The following is a 17,554-nucleotide window of genomic DNA, read 5'->3' on the forward strand; positions in this document are numbered from 1 at the left end:
TAGTTCTAAAAAAAAAAAAAAACTACATGACTAAATACGAGTCATTCGAACTAATATTACTCTTTTGCTCTATCCTATAGGAATGATCTAAATAGTCAGACGCAAATGAAGGGCTAAATTTTTAAACGGACAGTCAACTCTGTTACCAGGCAAGTTTTTAACGCTGAAATTCCCTTAGAAAGGATTATTCCCAAATATATTATGCGCTGAGACCGTAAACGCAACGCCGCAACTGTTGCAAAACTGCAATAAAAACAAAGCAAAACTGGATTTCACGACTAACCCTGTTTATTTTCTGTCATAAATAGAATACCATAACCAACCCACGTGGGAATCAGGAGTGGCGTCCATGATGCAAAACAGTAAGTGCAATTCTTATGATTAAACTTTAACTGCATTGCATTTCTGATGGGAAATTATATAATAGGTTTTATTTAGGTTTTCTATTGCTTCATGTTGATATTTAAAAGAAAAGGCATATGAATACATATATGTCGAGCATAAATAAATGCATGGCTGATGGGGGAGGAGATGTTTATTTCTGCTTGAGTTGGTAACAAATAAATGCAGCTCTGGCTCGATTATTTAACGCAGAGAATTTGCCAACTTCCACAGAGGACTTGACAGTCCCGAAACAGCGAATGCATGTTTAAAAAAAATAAGTTTGATGATTGCAGGATTTTCTGTTCTCGCTTGAGGGGAAAAACATGAGTTATGTTAGTTTGTCGTCACTTTAGATCTTGCATTTGTCTCTTGCTGTAGGATCAGAGGTCTGACATGCGATAAATGCTTGAATTAGCTCTTCGTGATTACGTAATGTAATTGTATATATTGTTCTATGTAATTCATGACATAAGGTAGGATTGCACTTGTTCTTATGGCATCAGAACAAGCTGAATAAATGATGTTCTGAAGAGTTATGCCCTATTTTCTGTGTGCGAATCTATTCGATTTCTTTCTGTGGGTCAAAGACGAAATAGGGGTTTCAAGCATCTAAACAATAAGTGTAATACAGCTTTCAGTCGTTGTTGTTGTTTTTCAGTACATCAGAATGGGTTCTGTTTAATTTGTTTGCTTTTTTTCTGAGCAAAAATTAAATATCCATATAGATTATTACCAAATGTCATTCAGTGTTACAATATTGTCAGGGATATTTACAACAAAAAGCCTATTTTGAGCCATATTAAAGACTAATTACTTGTAATTTTACATTTTTAAACTTTGCCACTATCCTAGGTTTCAGCCATTTGTCAGCAATAATGTTTTACTCATTTAAAGTGCAATAAAATTTAGTATACTCACTTACTCTTTTATATATTTTAACAGTACAGGTTAGAGTATGTATGTTGTTTCAATTTTGACAAATGTAAGTGTTAAAAACAACCCAAGTTGGGTTGAAAATGGACAAACACAGAAATTGGGTTGTTTTAACCCAGCAGTTGGGTTAAATGTTAAATGTTTCATTTAACCCAACTATTGTTTAAAAAAAATTAAATGACTATATGTCTGGCTTAAAATAAACCCAAAATTAAAAATCAGACATATAATTACTAGAGGCAACAATAACATTCAAAAAGTGAACATTTATTAATAAGCAATTTAATGTTTACTTATTATTCATTAAACTTTTTAATAAATGTTCATTTATTAAACTTATTAATAAATGTTAATTTCCAACATATTTTGTGTTCATTTTAAGCAAACAATACAGTAATCTTTAAACAATAGTTGAGTTAAATAAAACTAAACATTTAACCCAGCTGTTGGGTTTGTCCATTTTCCACCCAACTTGGGTTGTTTTTAACCCAGCATTTTTTAGTGTAGACTGAATGACAATGCAACATTATTTCACCCACATTTTGACATTTTATTCTCCGTAAACTTATTTGAAACCTTAAAAGTAGACATTTGTCTTGCATTTAATGTGCTTTCTAAAATCCTTTTTTTGTAAATTTCTATTGATGAAAACATCTAACCGTCTTTGACCCGTAATATATTTGGTGCTGCACCATTTTGTCCTCATTTTTATCAAGGTAAATTGATAAATTTGACATTTAAAAAAAAAACAAAAAAAACAAAAACAAAAAAACAATTTAGGACCGATGTCTAAAATTCACGACATATGTTTTCCCCATAAGTAGGGGAGCAATAAAATACAAGTGTCATTATGACTGCCACAGTCCTACACCGTGGGGAATTATATGATTATTAAGACTTAACCTTTGAACTGTGAAATGACAGGCCGGGTCAGGTTTCTGTGTGATGGTGACATCAATCAAATGCCTTCATTTGATAAACACCCACTCCTCCTTACGCTCAAGAGTCTATTAAACCCAACTAATCCAGGAATTATTGAAGACAGAGAGGATGACAGTGGATTATTCCCCCGGATTTGAAGAGATTACCACACGTTTGTTGTGCGGTATCAGTGCTTAAAAGAATCGGCTTCATTAAAATGTGCTGGGTTTTTTTCAACCGAATCACTAACTTTTCCCACTGTAAATTTCACATTTAGACACTTGAATTTATCTCCAGCAGATGTGGGGTTTGTTACAAACAGTACAACATAAAAAAAAAGAAGCTTTGTCAGATTTAATATGTTTAGGAGCACGCACGCCCCTGTCCTCGTAGCTAGAAATAAAACGAAGCCTCCCTTGAAGGCAACAAGAGCAGAATCCGATTTTGTCTGCTATCCAAATGCGGACAGAAAGGGTCGTTTTATCATGCTACTATTTGTCGTGACGATGCGTTTTTCAAAAGCAGAGCGGTGTCATATAAAGTGACAGTCCTGCCACAAGTACTTCAGCTGATCTTTTCAATGAGCCTTCCATGCATGATCCGAGGCGACCTCCGCCTATTTCCAGAAATTAAGCTCAAACTTGACGTGCAGCTAGCTTTATTCTAAAGACAAATGTCAGGGAGGCTCATCATATTTTCCCCCCTCTTCTTCTTCTTCTTCTTCTATATTTGGAGCTTATTTATTGCTTAGGAGCTCGGGCTCCTGCAGTCAGACGAGAGAGGAGCAGAGAGCTAGAGCACACACGCGCTCCGGGAGGCTTTTCGTAGGGATTCGCCTGCGTTTTTTCGCTCGCTTTGAATCGACTTTTCATTGGACTTTCGCATCGCATCAAAAGTAGCGGTATGCGCTTTTCACATTCTTCTGAGACAGTGCTCATCTGACATCGAATTATTTTACACGTTGTTGGACTGCTGCCGCGTGCTTTGCCGTTTCTGCTGTTCCTCAATGGCGACGTGTGCTTATTTATTAGGGATTTGTTGCTGGTCTGGTGTGAATGAGAGTTTCCGAACACTGACGCACGGTTCTCTTGAGGACAGTTTGATTATGACAATTTCAGTTCACTTGAACGGAGAGGTCGGTTCATCGGTCGATTGTGTGTGTTGATTGATTCGAGTCTAGTGCATGACATCCCTGTGTTGATCTGTTGGGTAGTGAGCATTAAAAAAAATAAGTATAAAGTTTCCTTTGCTGTTGTGCATTTCAGATTTTGATGAGCACAGTTATTGTCAGTCACACTGACAGTGCAATGCAAAAACTCAGCCTTTTTTTCTTTTTTCTTCTCTCTAATCCGACTCGGTTTGTCTGATCAAAGACGACTCTGGACAATGGGACACCCATTGAGGGACTGTTTTTGAGGGGAAAGATGAGCCAATTTGTTATGTCTCCATGTGCCACAGGTCACAGCGGCGTCAACCAGCTCGGCGGGGTGTTTGTGAACGGCAGACCGTTACCGGACTCCACCAGACAGAAGATCGTCGAACTCGCTCACAGCGGAGCGCGACCCTGCGACATCTCCAGGATTTTGCAGGTGACCCTGAAGCCCATTTTCTACATCCGGGTGCTAGTGGAATAATCATATAGTCAAATCATGGTCTGTGTTACAAATAGTACAGCTAAATGACAACGCATTCAAGATACTAACCCTCAAGCGAACACTAATGTAAAGTGTGACCCTAATTACTTTTAAGCGTAAATGAGATCATCCTAGCAATTTTAAGGCATATTTTCTGTGTTCATAGACCCATGATGATGCAAAAGTCCAACTGGACAATAAGAACGTAAGCGTATAATTGTTTGAAGTACATTACTTTATTTCAATTTAGTCATAAATAATGTATGTGAATTGTGTATATTGCTGTCCATTCAGGTGTCCAACGGGTGTGTGAGCAAGATTCTGGGGAGATATTATGAGACCGGCTCCATCCGACCACGAGCCATCGGAGGGAGCAAACCGAGGGTAGCGACGCCTGAAGTGGTCGGCAAAATAGCGCAGTACAAGAGGGAGTGTCCCTCTATATTTGCCTGGGAAATTCGGGACAGACTGCTGTCTGAGGGGGTGTGCACCAACGATAACATACCCAGCGTAAGTGCCAGTAATGATTCATTTGCATCATATGAACGTCACTCAGAGCTTCTTACGTCAATTAAAGAAATCATGCGGTCACTGCATTTCTTTTATAAGAATGCAAATAATGCAATTATCAGCAGTAACAAAAAAAAATATCCATATTGCATAAAAAAACAGGTATAAATACAAATGGCATTCATGGACAGAGATATAGTGGAAGTGAATGCAATAAAATGGCTGATACAAACAGTATTTGACTGACTGGCTTCTTTATACCTATATTCAGGTGTCGTCGATAAATCGAGTCCTACGCAACCTGGCTAGCGAAAAGCAACAGATGGGTGCAGATGGCATGTACGACAAGCTGAGAATGCTCAACGGGCAGACCGGCACGTGGGGGACGCGCCCGGGATGGTACCCTGGTACGTCTGTGCCAGGACAACCAAATCAAGGTGAGACAGTCGAAAAGCAATAAGAGCATCACTGTCATGAGAAAAATGAGAATAACAACATCATAAAGGCACAGCAGAAACAAAACAATTGCAGAAAAAAATAATAATATTAAATAATAATATTAAAAGACTTTTTTAAATATTTGTAATAAAAAAAAATCATCTTTTAAATTTTTTTTTCTAAAATAATGTACAAAAAATAAACATTAATAATATTAATTTTTTTCAATATTTTAATATTTATAATAAGAAATAATATTATTAATAATTGTAATATCCCATTTTCAACCACAACAAAACTGCAGTAAAAATAATAATTTAAATTTATTTGTAATAAAAAATAATATTAATCTTTTTATTATCCCATTTTCACAATAACAAACAACTGCAGCAAAAATAATATAAAAATTAATTCATAATATTAAAAGATTTTTAAACTTTTTAATAATTTATTTATAACAAAAACCCCATTCATCGTTTTATTATCCCATTTGCATGCTATAATATTCATACTGAATTTATACTAAATATACAATATAATAAAGTATACTATATTATATTATTTAAAAAATAATAAATTAACAAAGTAGATGATGCATATATTGTACATTAATTTTTTTAACGATGTAAATACTGTAGTCAGCAACAAAACAACTGCAGCAAAATAATAAAATAAAATAATATTAATTAATAATATTAAAAGATTAAATATTAAAAAAATGTAATAAAAAATATTATTAATCTTTATAATCCCATTTTCATGCAATAATATTCATACTGAATTTATATTAAAATATAATATAATAAAGTATACTATATATTAAATGATTTACTTAGAAAATAAATTATTAAACTACATAATGCATATATTGTACATTATTATTTTTAACAACATAAATACTGCAGTCAACAACAACAACAAAACAACTGCAGTAAAAATAATAATTTTAATTTATTTGTAATAAAAAATAATATTAATCTTATCCCATTTTCACAACATCAAACAACTGCAGCAAAAATAATATAAAAATTAATTAATTATAATAAAAGATTTTTAAACATTTTAATAAATTTATTTATAACAAAAATACCATTAATAATTTTATTATCCCATTTTCATGCTATAATATTCATACTGAATTTATACTAAAATATAATGAAGTATACTAGATATTAAATTATTATTTAAAGATAATAAATTAATAAAGTACATGGTACATGATGCATATATTGTACATTTTTTACGTAAATACCGAGGTCACAACATCAAAACAACTGCAGCAAATACAATAAAAATAATATTAATTAATGATATTAAGAGATTTTTAAATATTTTAATAATTTATTTATAATAAAAAATAATATTAATCTTTTTATTATCCCATTTTCATACTATAATATTCATTCTGAATATTCATTAATAAAATAGATTTTGTACATTATTATTTTTAACAACAAAAATACTGTATTATTTTATTTATGAATTCATAGTATTAATTAATCTGTAATGAAAAGTATTTACAGTTATGTAGGAAGTCTCCTTCAGTCATTAGGTCTATATGTCAATCCATCCGGAGACGCATTAGATTAATATACAGGATCCAGAATTTGCGTGCCATTGACATGCTTGGATGAGAAAAGGCCACTCATTCATTGAGGAGTTAATCACTCATTTCAATACGGCTTCTGTCTGGGTCTGCGTGACTAGGAACAGAGTTTTCGGCGGAGGTGTCCATGCGGTTCCACCTGCCCCCTCCCCCTGCCAGTGCCCTCCACATCATTCGCGCCCCATGGGGAGTGAGAGAAAAGCACTGTGCGTCCCGGGACAAAAGATGTTTCTGTCACATGCAAGAATTTGTGACAGGCACAGCTCTGTCTCTCTGTAATTGCTCATTAGAGGTTGTTGTTTTTTTGAGGGAGAGAAAGAACATGTACAGGCTTTTGGTTAGAGGAGACAATGATAAAAAGTTGAGTTGATGAATCGTTAGTTTCTAATCAGGTTGACGAATCCTTCACAGTAACACTATCTGAGAGCATTCATGTTAAACAAAAAAAAAAAACGCAAGCAATTGTATGTGTAATGTGCTGCTTAAAGGGACAATTCACCCATAAAATGAAAATACTGGAGAGATTCTGATAAGACTGGAGAGACTTTTCCCAACTCATCCTAACCGAGCAAGCAAAGGTCTTTCAATGGTCATCATCATCTCCTGTTGAACGTATATAAATCCTAACTGGCGTTTAACAGGCCTGGCCTGGGGTTCTTTGATTAATGACAGTGGTGTGTAGAGGTTAACATACTGAACTGAAAGGTCTGTTGACTAGATCCTTGTGTTATACAATGCTGAGCACTGCACGCCTCTTTTTGTTGTTCCTTTCCAATTGTGCCCTCGGGAGAATTTGAGCCTGGCAGCCCATCTCTGTCTGCACAGTTTAATGGTTCCCCTCATTCTTCTGCTGGTATTGTGTCATTGAGAAAAGCAGCTCTCTATTCAAGTGTTGGTGGTCACCTCAATAGGTCCCTGGACACCCATACGGTGAATAGCACTAAGAATCCCTATACATTATATGTGCTGTGTATGAAAACATCCAAGGGAACCTGAGGATGATTCAATGCGTTTCTTTTGGGACTTTGTTACGGAACTATGGAGATAATGCTGACGACTCTTGCCTCAAGTCTTTGGGTTGTGTTCACAACCAAATGCTAATTTTCCATCTGAAATTTGTCTGAAATATTTATATAATATAATAGAAAATTATAAAATACAAAATAACATTTTTATTAATTTTATATATATATATATATATATATATATATATATATATATATATATATATATATATATATATATATATATATATATATATATATATATATATTTTAATATTTTGTATGCATTAATATATATATAAATTAATAAATAAATTAATAAATAAATAAAATGATTTGAATGCATACAAAATATGACTAATAAAAAATAACAATTATTTTATGTTGGATTTTATAATATAATATGAATAATAAAAATATCTTGTTATTTTCATTTTATAATATATTATATTATTTTATAAAATATACAAAAATATTTTTTATTATTTATTTTATTATTAGTCATATTTTATATGCTTTCAAAAATATATATAATGATTTGAATGCATGCAAAATATAAATGTATTAATTTAAACTAATAAATAAAATAGTTAGCAAATTTATACTTTTTTGTCAATTATTCACATGCAATTCAGTCTAGTTATTATGAACTAAAACTAAAGCTATTAAAAATAGTTTTTGGTAACTGAAATAAAGCTGAAATAAAGTAAAATGAATAAAAAACTCAAACTTATACTTTCATAAAGAATATTGCCTTGGCAACTAACTTTAATAGATATATGTTTAAGGTGAAATACTAAAATTACTAAAAAATAAAATGGAAATAAAAAATAAGGCTATATAAAAATATATAAAAATAAGAACTGGACAAAATTTGAAGCATATATGAATACTCTACTTTTCAAAATGGCCACTGCTGTAAAGGGCGGAGTCTTAATGTAAGATGTTGAATGTGATGAGCATGATGAGAGGTATCAGGTGAAATAAGTTTCATGTTTCTAGAAAAAAGAGAGTTCAAAAGTTATAACCATTTGGAAAGTGAATTTTTGACTGGTGGTGGCGCTATAAAGCTGGTCCTAGAGACTCCAAAATTGGTCAGATTACTATTCAGTACCATCGCTACAATTGTGCCAAATTTCATCATTTTCCTACTTGCGGTTCATAGGGCTGCCATAGACTCCCAGTGGAGAAAAATAATATGCAACTCAAGGTAATGCAAAAAGTGGATTGCGTGATCTTTCTACAATTTTTCACCTTTTTTTTCAGCAGATGGTTGCCAGCAACAGGACAACAGTGGCGAGAACACTAACTCCATCAGCTCAAACGGCGAGGACTCAGATGAGACTCAAATGCGGCTGCAATTGAAAAGAAAACTGCAAAGAAACCGAACGTCGTTCACTCAGGAGCAGATCGAAGCCCTGGAAAAAGGTATGCATCAAGAGAAAGCATCAACAACACACGTCTCACACTTCAAGCTGAGGTTCAAACTGAATAACGTTTGTTTTCACATTGCTTTAAGAGTTTGAAAGGACCCACTATCCAGATGTTTTCGCAAGAGAAAGACTTGCAGCAAAAATTGACCTTCCGGAAGCTAGAATACAGGTGAGACTATGGTAACAGTTCAATTTTATTACCATACCAACTAATGCATGTTCGCAATTACTACTGTTTACATCTATGCTGACCTTCTCTGTGTCTGCAGGTATGGTTCTCAAACAGAAGAGCGAAATGGAGGAGGGAAGAGAAGCTGAGGAACCAGCGACGACAAGCCAGCAATTCCTCCAGTCACATTCCCATCAGCAGCAGTTTCAACACGAGCGTCTACCAGGCAATCCCACAACCCACCACTCCTGGTAAATGGCATACATCAACCTAAATTCTTAAAGGATTGCATATGCAGATTTCCAATGCAAACAGCTGGAAACAGCCTAGTTCTCTCATGAAACTCTAGATGGCACAGGCTGATGGGTCCTTAATGCAAGCAGATGATATTTACAGCGTTAACTACTTGGTTCTGATCCGAAGCCAATGAACTGGAATGAACATTTGAAACTATTAAAAACATTGATGTTTAGTGAAATAAAGATTAAATATAATAAAATATAAATATTAGTTATAGGTACACTATGTAAACTTTAGCACTTAAAAAAACAAAACTGTATGAATTTTGCAGAAGAACATTTTTTTGGTTGTGCTTTGGCTCTGCAAGACTGTGCGGATAAATATGGTTATCCTACTGCTCATAAAACATTAACTACTACACTTACTAGAGATATAACCAGTTTAGATGGAAAGGATCTCAAGCTGACTAGCTGAAGATGTTACTGTAGCTAGTAGAGATGTCAAAAGTCCTGTCTTCGGTACCAGTTAACAATGTTGAGTGGATTCTCTGATTGGCCATTGTGTTCACATGCTCAACAGATATGTCTGTGATTGGCAACAATGATCGATGCTTAAATAAAATGTTGTAAATAGTAAAAGTGATGTTCTTCACCGAGCGCTAACACAGTAGCCAATCAAAGACACATCTGTTAGGCATGTGAACGCAATAGCCAATCAGAGACGTATCTGTTGAGCTTGGGAACACAACGGCCAATCAGAGGTGTTTAAGAATCTGATTAACAGTGCTCAAAATGCTGGTGGGAAATGCTGGCATCGTTTCAGTACCGTCTTGGTACCGAAGTCGGTACTTCTGACAACACTAGTAGCTATACCCTTTAATAGACACGGTACTTCTTTGAAAATAAATTCCAGCACAGCGCTACAACAACCATAATGAAATGCCCCTTTGCAACAGATAATGCTTTACAATGAACTCTGTCAGAGCTACATATGGCAGTTTGTCTGTTCAATAAAACACCTTACTCACCTGCCGAGTAATAAAAACATAATCTTTGCATCACTTTTACAACATTTTAAATCCCTCACAGAAAAGCCAAGTCAATGTTGATTCTTGTTTTATTACAAGATCAGTCCCCTCAGTTCAGCCTTTTTTACAAAATGGTTAATCCCGAAGGCTGAAGATTTTCAACCTTTCTCGCTTGTTGTGCCCACTTAACTATGCCACTCCCTCACCAGACACACGTCAAAGCAGCAGAGCAACTTCTCTATATTTACGTATATGAGGAAACGCGCACAGGCGAGTGACGGATGTACGCAATTTCCAGCCAAAACCATCCTGCTATAAATGCTTATAATTAGGCTTACCATAGTGAATCAGGGTAAGACAAAAACACATTTTGGAAGAAGAATTAATCATGTTGTTAATTTTGAACAAAACACAGTTACATAGTGTACCTTTAAAAAATTCCAACTAAACGAAAACTAGAAATAAGTTTAAGTTGAAGCACTATAAATGGAAATAAATCAAAACTGAAATAAATCTAAACAGAAATATAAAAAAAAAAAAACTAATAAAATGACAAAAGTACATGACTAAAATCTTTTTACCATTTTTCTTTACCAGTGTCCTTCACAACAGGGTCAATGCTGGGCCGCTCAGACACGGCTCTGACCAACTCGTACACGGGTTTGCCTCCGATGCCCAGCTTCACAATGGCCAACAACCTGCCTATGCAAGTGAGTAACGTTGTTTCCTCCTCTACCCTTGATAACTGGATTACTGTGCTGTGTGTGATGCTTCCTTAAGTGTCTCCCATTCCATCACCCAAGTCAAACTATACTGACACGTCTCTGTGTTATAGAAACTACAGTTGTGCCTGTAGATATAACTAAAGCTATATTTATATACATATATTCTTGTTTTTTATAGCCAAGCCAGACAGCTTCCTATTCCTGCATGCTGCCCACCAGTCCGTCCGTGAATGGGCGAAGCTACGACACATACACACCCCCTCATATGCAGGCACACATGAACAGCCAAACAATGGCAACTTCTGGTACCACCTCAACAGGTAGGCAGAATAAGTTCATTGTGCGAATAACAAACTCACCCTTGATCAAATAGCACATTTATGCTACTGTTCAAAAGTTTGGGGTCAGGTTTTTGGTTTTGAAGAAAATGAGTATTTTTATTCAGCATTAAATTGATCAAAAGTGACAGTAAATACATTTATAATGAGGGCTTGACATTAACACCCACCAAATGCGGGTGGATTTCAGCAGTGGTGTGTAACGCAGTCACTCCTACTAGCCACTTTGGTGGGTTGAATTTTATGTATAATATATACATTTTTCAATTGTAGTATTTTAAAATGCCATCTGAAATAATAAACTAAGTGCAATATAGTGTTCCAATAATCATTTTCTGCAGAATAGATGCATGATACCAGCTTGTTCTTTCTCTTTCTCTCATCTCTCCGACAGAGAGTTGACACACAAACCCTCGTTTTATTTGCTCCGTCCGGATAAATATTGTTGGTGTTACAGGGCTTGAATTTCGCCGTCAAATTGCGAATAATTTTACTCATTCCTGGAGATTTTGTGCTCACACCCAAAGTGCGCCACATAAAGCCGCCTCTCCGTACTAAATTGAGTTCTTTTTCGCTGCTATTGCGCTTAAACAGTCAAATACACACAAAATAATGTAAAAATGTTGGTCTTGGGAAGTATTCACGTAAACACAGTCAGTTATGTTTTAAGTGAACGTTAACAGGAGAAAGAAAACACATCTGTAACAGTATAATGGATCAGTGCGTCAGGTCTTAAAGTGACAGCAGCCTAATATACCTGCTGCCAAATTATGAGATAATATTAAAAATATCTGTATTACAGTTTCCCCCATGGTATCGATGTCAAAATTGTGGCCAGTGAAAATGCTGAGTGGCTAGTAACTTTGGAAACCACCAGACACAGTGGTTAATGTCAAGCCCCTTTTATAATGTTACAAAATATTTCTATTTCAAATAAATGCTGTGCTTTTGTCTAGGAATCCTAACATAAATCATGGTTTCCACTAAAATATGAAGCAGCACAATTGTTTTTATCATTGATAATAATCAGAAATGTTTCTTGAGCATCAAATCAGCATATTAGTATGATTTCTGAAGGACCATGTGACACTGAAGACTGGAGTAATGATGCTGAAAATTCAGCTTTGATCACAGGAATAAATTATATTTTACAATATATTACAATAGAAAACTGTTAATTAAAATTGTAATATTATTTCATAAAATCACTGTTTTTACAGTATTTTGATCAAATTAATACAGACTTGGTGAGCATAAAAAAAAACAAAAAACATTTGAACGGTAGCGGAAATGTATACACTTATTTACCAATTTGTTCACATTTGTGTATGTATTTCCTGATTGTTCTGTTTAATTTTAAATGCATGATTTTGTATATCTAAAATTGTCTTTCTTTGTTCCTCACCCATTTTATGTAACATTATTAAACATTAGACCACACACACATCCTTTTCAATGTCTAATTTTAATTTCATTACTTCTTTAATCATCACATTTGTTTAAAATACGATAATGCTTAGTGGACAGCACAGGTTCAAACATAACACCAAAGCTTAACGTGTTTTTGACCTATATTTGACCTCTCTCTATTTACAGGACTCATCTCCCCTGGAGTGTCTGTCCCTGTCCAAGTTCCCGGAACTGAGCCAGACATGTCTCAGTACTGGTCAAGATTACAGTAAAGAAAAGAGTTACTTCGCCCTTTGACTTCCACACAGAGACTAAGAGAGAACCCGGACCTCTGCAGCAGTATTTTCACAAACACACAGACAGACACACACAAATAAACATGGGGACGAGGCGGCGTGTGGTCTCTTCACAGTCGGAAAACTTTGCGGCACTACCTTTAAGAGGAAAAACTGACACTAGAGAGACTTTAATGGAACAAAACGCAACAAACCTCTGCTACATCCACATTTTTTTTTGTTGTATTTGTACATTTATATGTAAAGAGGAAAAGACAATTCAACAGCCAAAAGATATGTTAGTCTCACATCCATTGTGAACAACATATTGGGACTGTTTTCTGCTGTGCTAATATCAGGATTACGGATCAGACTTCATACAGGCCCATATCAAACCAGCGAAGCAGAAACATACCAAGAGGAGACGCCCACTAGAGTTACCGGCTACAAGGACGAAGCTCAAATCAACCCACAGCGGCTTCAGTTGACGACATACTATTGTACCTACGAAAGGAACAACAGCCATTATGTAAATTACTGAGTACTTTTTAATTATGTATGAGGGTTGGGAGATGAGTCGACGGATTCTGAGGCCGTTTGCGCTTGATAATTTATTGGGAAGTTATCGTACGGTAGACTCTGGCATCAAACTAACACTCATCCGTTCTGCTACTGTCCAATTGTAAGTATTTGTTTTCCCTAGAAATTTCCTCTCGGAATTATCGCGGAACATAAATATATTCTTATTTGTATTGCCCCGAGAAAAATCTTTAATTGTTTTATACAGATTTTCATGCATCGTTAAAAAAAGAAAAAAAAAGAAAAAGAAAAGGAAAAACATTTCTTTAGGTCAGGTACAAGTTGTCTATTAGGTATAGTTGTATTATAGTGTCCTACGGTCAAATAATTTTGTGAGACTAGAAATATTTAATTCCAATAATTATGATTAAAAACGCTTGACAGAGTTTTTTTAAAAACAAAAAAAACAAAACGTAAGTGTTTGGCAGTTGTTTACAAGTACATATCAGACTTAAACCATTGTTGATTGTAAAAACAGACCAAAGCCTTTGTATTTCATCTATTACACAACAATCTTAATCTTCTCTCTCTCTTTTTTTTTTTAATCGTTAGTCTTGTGTTGCTACATTTTGTAAAGGAAAAAAAGTCGTTTTACATTCTAGTACACTGGCTTCGAGTACATTCGACTGCGGCTTAATCACGCAGTCATTTATTTATGATCGACAACCATTTGTGGTTTTAAAAAACATCTCTTGAATTCTGCGTTTTTGTTGTGTACCTGAAACATGAACACTTGTAATGGTTTTTTGTGTCAGAGCAATGCTTTGGAAAACAAAAGGTCTACCCTGTCTTGCAGATATTTCAATTTAACTTTATTTAAAAGCTTTCTAAATGTATTTTGTGAAAACTATTAAAACATTTTGTACAGTATCTGTTTCTTTCTCTAACCGACTCCTACTGAAAAGAGGCATCGTTTTCAAAAGTATCATTTATAATTGAAAACACGACCACAAACTACTCATTTAAAGACACGTCGGCATGTCAAAACCTCTCTCTTCTCTCCACATACCTCATAACCACCAAAGAGCTCGTGAACAAAGGCACCAGCCGACTCCACACAACTCAGACATCACAAAAACACACCACAATAGAAAAGGCCTATGCCATTCAGCACTGCCAGCTCTTGTTTTGGTAGAGTTACGATGGCCTAAAAGGAAGGGGGAAAAAAGCGAACGAGCGCGGGGGGTGGAGAGAGGGGGAAGAAACTAGAAGAATAAAGCGGTCCGAGTGAGCTCAGGGTGAGCGGAGGGAGAGATGAAGCGATTGTGTGGCAGAATGAGTTATTTTGCTTCACTTGCTGTCTCAGCGGGAGGGCCGAGGGCAGAGAAAGTGTCCGTGTGGAAGGGTTTTTGGGGGTGGTAGGTTGGTCCTGACGTTAGATGGGTCAGGTACTGGCCTATGGGACTCTCTCTCTCAGAGACAGCAATGGAAAGTGAAAAGGATGGAGAAATTTTGAACTATCTCTGGACTAAAGCCAAGTTATACTTGGACAAAACTCTTATATTTCAATACCTTATTATCTTGTACATGCATTTATGAGCTCAGATTAATTGAGAAACAATGTCTGTTCTTAAAAAATATTCCTGTCACACCACATGACTATTTAAAAAAAAACAGAGATAATTCACAAAAATAAAAACGTCATTTGTGATCCTGGACCACAAAACCAGTTATAAGTTGCACGGGTATATTTGTATAGATTATTGATTTTTCTTTTATGCCAAAAAACATTAGGATGTTAAGTAAAGCTCATGTTCCATGAAGATATTTTGTAAATTTCCTACCGTAAATACATAAAAAATTTATTTTGTGAGTGGATATGCATTGCTTAGGACTTCATATGGACAACTTTTAAGGTGATTTTCTCAATTTTTTTCTTTTTTTGCACCCTCAGATTTCAGATTTTGAAATAGTTGTATCTCGGCCAAATATCGTCCTATAATGGAAAGTTTATTTATTCAGCTTTCAGGTGATGTATTTTAAAAAAAAAAAATGATCCTGGGTCACATTTGGAACCTAAGGCACTAAGAACTGTGAACACTGACAGCTATATTGAAAATGAGGCTATGAAACATTAACATGTGTATAAAAACATACCTGCCTGATGAATGAATACATGCTTTCACAGGCAACTTTAATCAATTTGTGCATGCATGCATTTTTACATTACAAACACATTATGCCATAAAGACAACCAGGATCATATCAGCTGAAATTTACATTGAATATTAGAAATGCAAAAGGATCCTATTATAATTAAATTGTAAATAAATGCAGTATTATGGAGGCAAAAAAAAATAAAAATGTCCAGGTCACACTTCACCTTAAAAGAAATTATATTTCCATCAAGCCTATTTTTTTTTTTTTAAAGAAAATTAACTCGAGTGAAAATGCATGCACATTTTCCTCATAAATTTTCATAACTCTAATGAGATCAGAGATAATTCTAAAAACTTAACATTATTTTCAATGGTGATTCCCATTACTTTAACAGCATTTTTGTACTGTACTAAAATAAATCATAACTGCAATTAAATGCTTTAAAAAAAAAAGAAAAAAGAATAAATAATAAAAAAAGAATAAATAAAACCCAGCATAAATTAAAAGCAGATTCATTTAATAATAAATTAAATTAATTCCTACTATGATGTCTAAAAAAATTAATTGATTTTCAGGGAGAATTCTGGGTGTTATGATAAACAAGGCAGAAAAATAAAAACAGAAGTTTTGTGGCAACCCACGGAAAACAGTGTTCACAATGGCATCACTAAGAGAGAAACTATCGGTGCGTCCGAAATCGCGTGCTGAGTAGGTACTACATTTGAATTTGAACTTACATTCTACATAGTATGAATGTGTGTAGTATGAATATAATCTGGACGTTCTACATCCACCATGCTGTCATTTATCATGTGACCTATCAGCATCTGTTATGTCGCTTCACCTCCATTCATAAATCCCCTACCGTGGCCTCATAGGATAGTAAAGTGTCCATCGTATGCACACTTCAGAATCTCACCGGAAGTAGTAGATCATCTGGGGACTTTTCATCAACTGTTTTTCGAATACTACGAATTTGAACGTACTACTCTGTTGGCGTACTGTTTTTCGCATGCTATATAGTAGGGAAGCATTTGATTTTGCACGCATTGTATGTCTCCAGTCGTGTACTTGAATATGATAACCTCTGACCTAGTTCATCGCCGTAGAGCTCTCATAAAAACACGAGACTGTATGCAGCTGCCCTGATGCATTACCTCACAGAACTGCACCAACATCTCTCAACCCCTGAATCCAACACTCCTCACCATCTTTTGGGTGAAGGAAAATGATAAGGCACAGATTCTACATCTGTTCAATGAAAATAACCATTTAAACGACAAATGGACATTTTGAAAAGAAGAAACATTTCAGCTTTAAAGGGGACCTATTAATCACTTTTTTAAAGTTTTGATTGAGTTTTTGGGCTCTACTAGAATAGGATTTCATGCTTGAATGTTAAAAAACATTATTTTTCACATATTCTCCATTGTTGCAGCTCCTCTCTTCCCAGTCTGTCAGTAATGCTCTGTTTAGTTCCTGTCTCTATGAAAAGCGCAATGTGCTCTGATTGGTCGGCTGGAGCAGTGTGTTGTGATTGGTGTTTGGGAAATTTCCCGCCCCTTACCATAACCCTGAGATTCAACACACTACTAACCAACTCAACCAGGCCCCGCCCCTTTATTTTGCATATGCCTTATTTAAATGAGGAATATCGTCACGTGTTCGTTCTCCTGTTAATTCAATCAAGACAAAAATATTTGTATGGAAAAAAAAGTTTGTAAAAAATGAGGGATGAGAGTAGAAACCATTTTCTGCCACAAAGCTTGTTTTGAGCCTGAATAAAAACATGACATTTATTACATTTTGTAGAAACTTTATTGACGCC

At 34.9% G+C, this 17,554-nt stretch overlaps 1 protein-coding gene across 14 annotated transcripts; it reads left to right on the forward strand.

Moving 5' to 3' along the window:
* Positions 1 to 337: 337 nt before the first annotated feature.
* Positions 338 to 13,208, forward strand: pax6b (paired box 6b). 14 transcript variants are annotated; one of them, XM_067400340.1, is made up of 11 exons: positions 338 to 366; positions 3,668 to 3,827; positions 4,039 to 4,077; positions 4,167 to 4,382; positions 4,654 to 4,819; positions 8,700 to 8,858; positions 8,950 to 9,032; positions 9,133 to 9,283; positions 10,897 to 11,009; positions 11,203 to 11,344; positions 12,959 to 13,208. In XM_067400340.1, the coding sequence occupies exons 1-11, from the start codon at positions 350 to 352 to the stop codon at positions 13,042 to 13,044; spliced, it is 1,332 nt and encodes a 443-aa protein (XP_067256441.1). In that variant the 5' UTR covers positions 338 to 349; the 3' UTR covers positions 13,045 to 13,208. The 14 variants fall into 14 exon arrangements, with proteins under 14 accessions (XP_067256441.1, XP_067256443.1, XP_067256450.1 ...); XM_067400342.1 differs by having other exon boundaries at positions 338 to 362; positions 3,697 to 3,827; XM_067400349.1 differs by lacking the exon at positions 4,039 to 4,077 and adding an exon at positions 8,402 to 8,408 and having other exon boundaries at positions 338 to 362; positions 3,697 to 3,827; positions 4,654 to 4,797; ... (1 more) ...; positions 10,897 to 11,018; positions 11,212 to 11,344.
* Positions 13,209 to 17,554: the final 4,346 nt, after the last annotated feature.

The sequence above is a fragment of the Chanodichthys erythropterus genome, chromosome 11, assembly GCF_024489055.1.
Source record: "Chanodichthys erythropterus isolate Z2021 chromosome 11, ASM2448905v1, whole genome shotgun sequence".
NCBI classification, from domain to species: Eukaryota; Metazoa; Chordata; class Actinopteri; order Cypriniformes; family Xenocyprididae; genus Chanodichthys; species Chanodichthys erythropterus.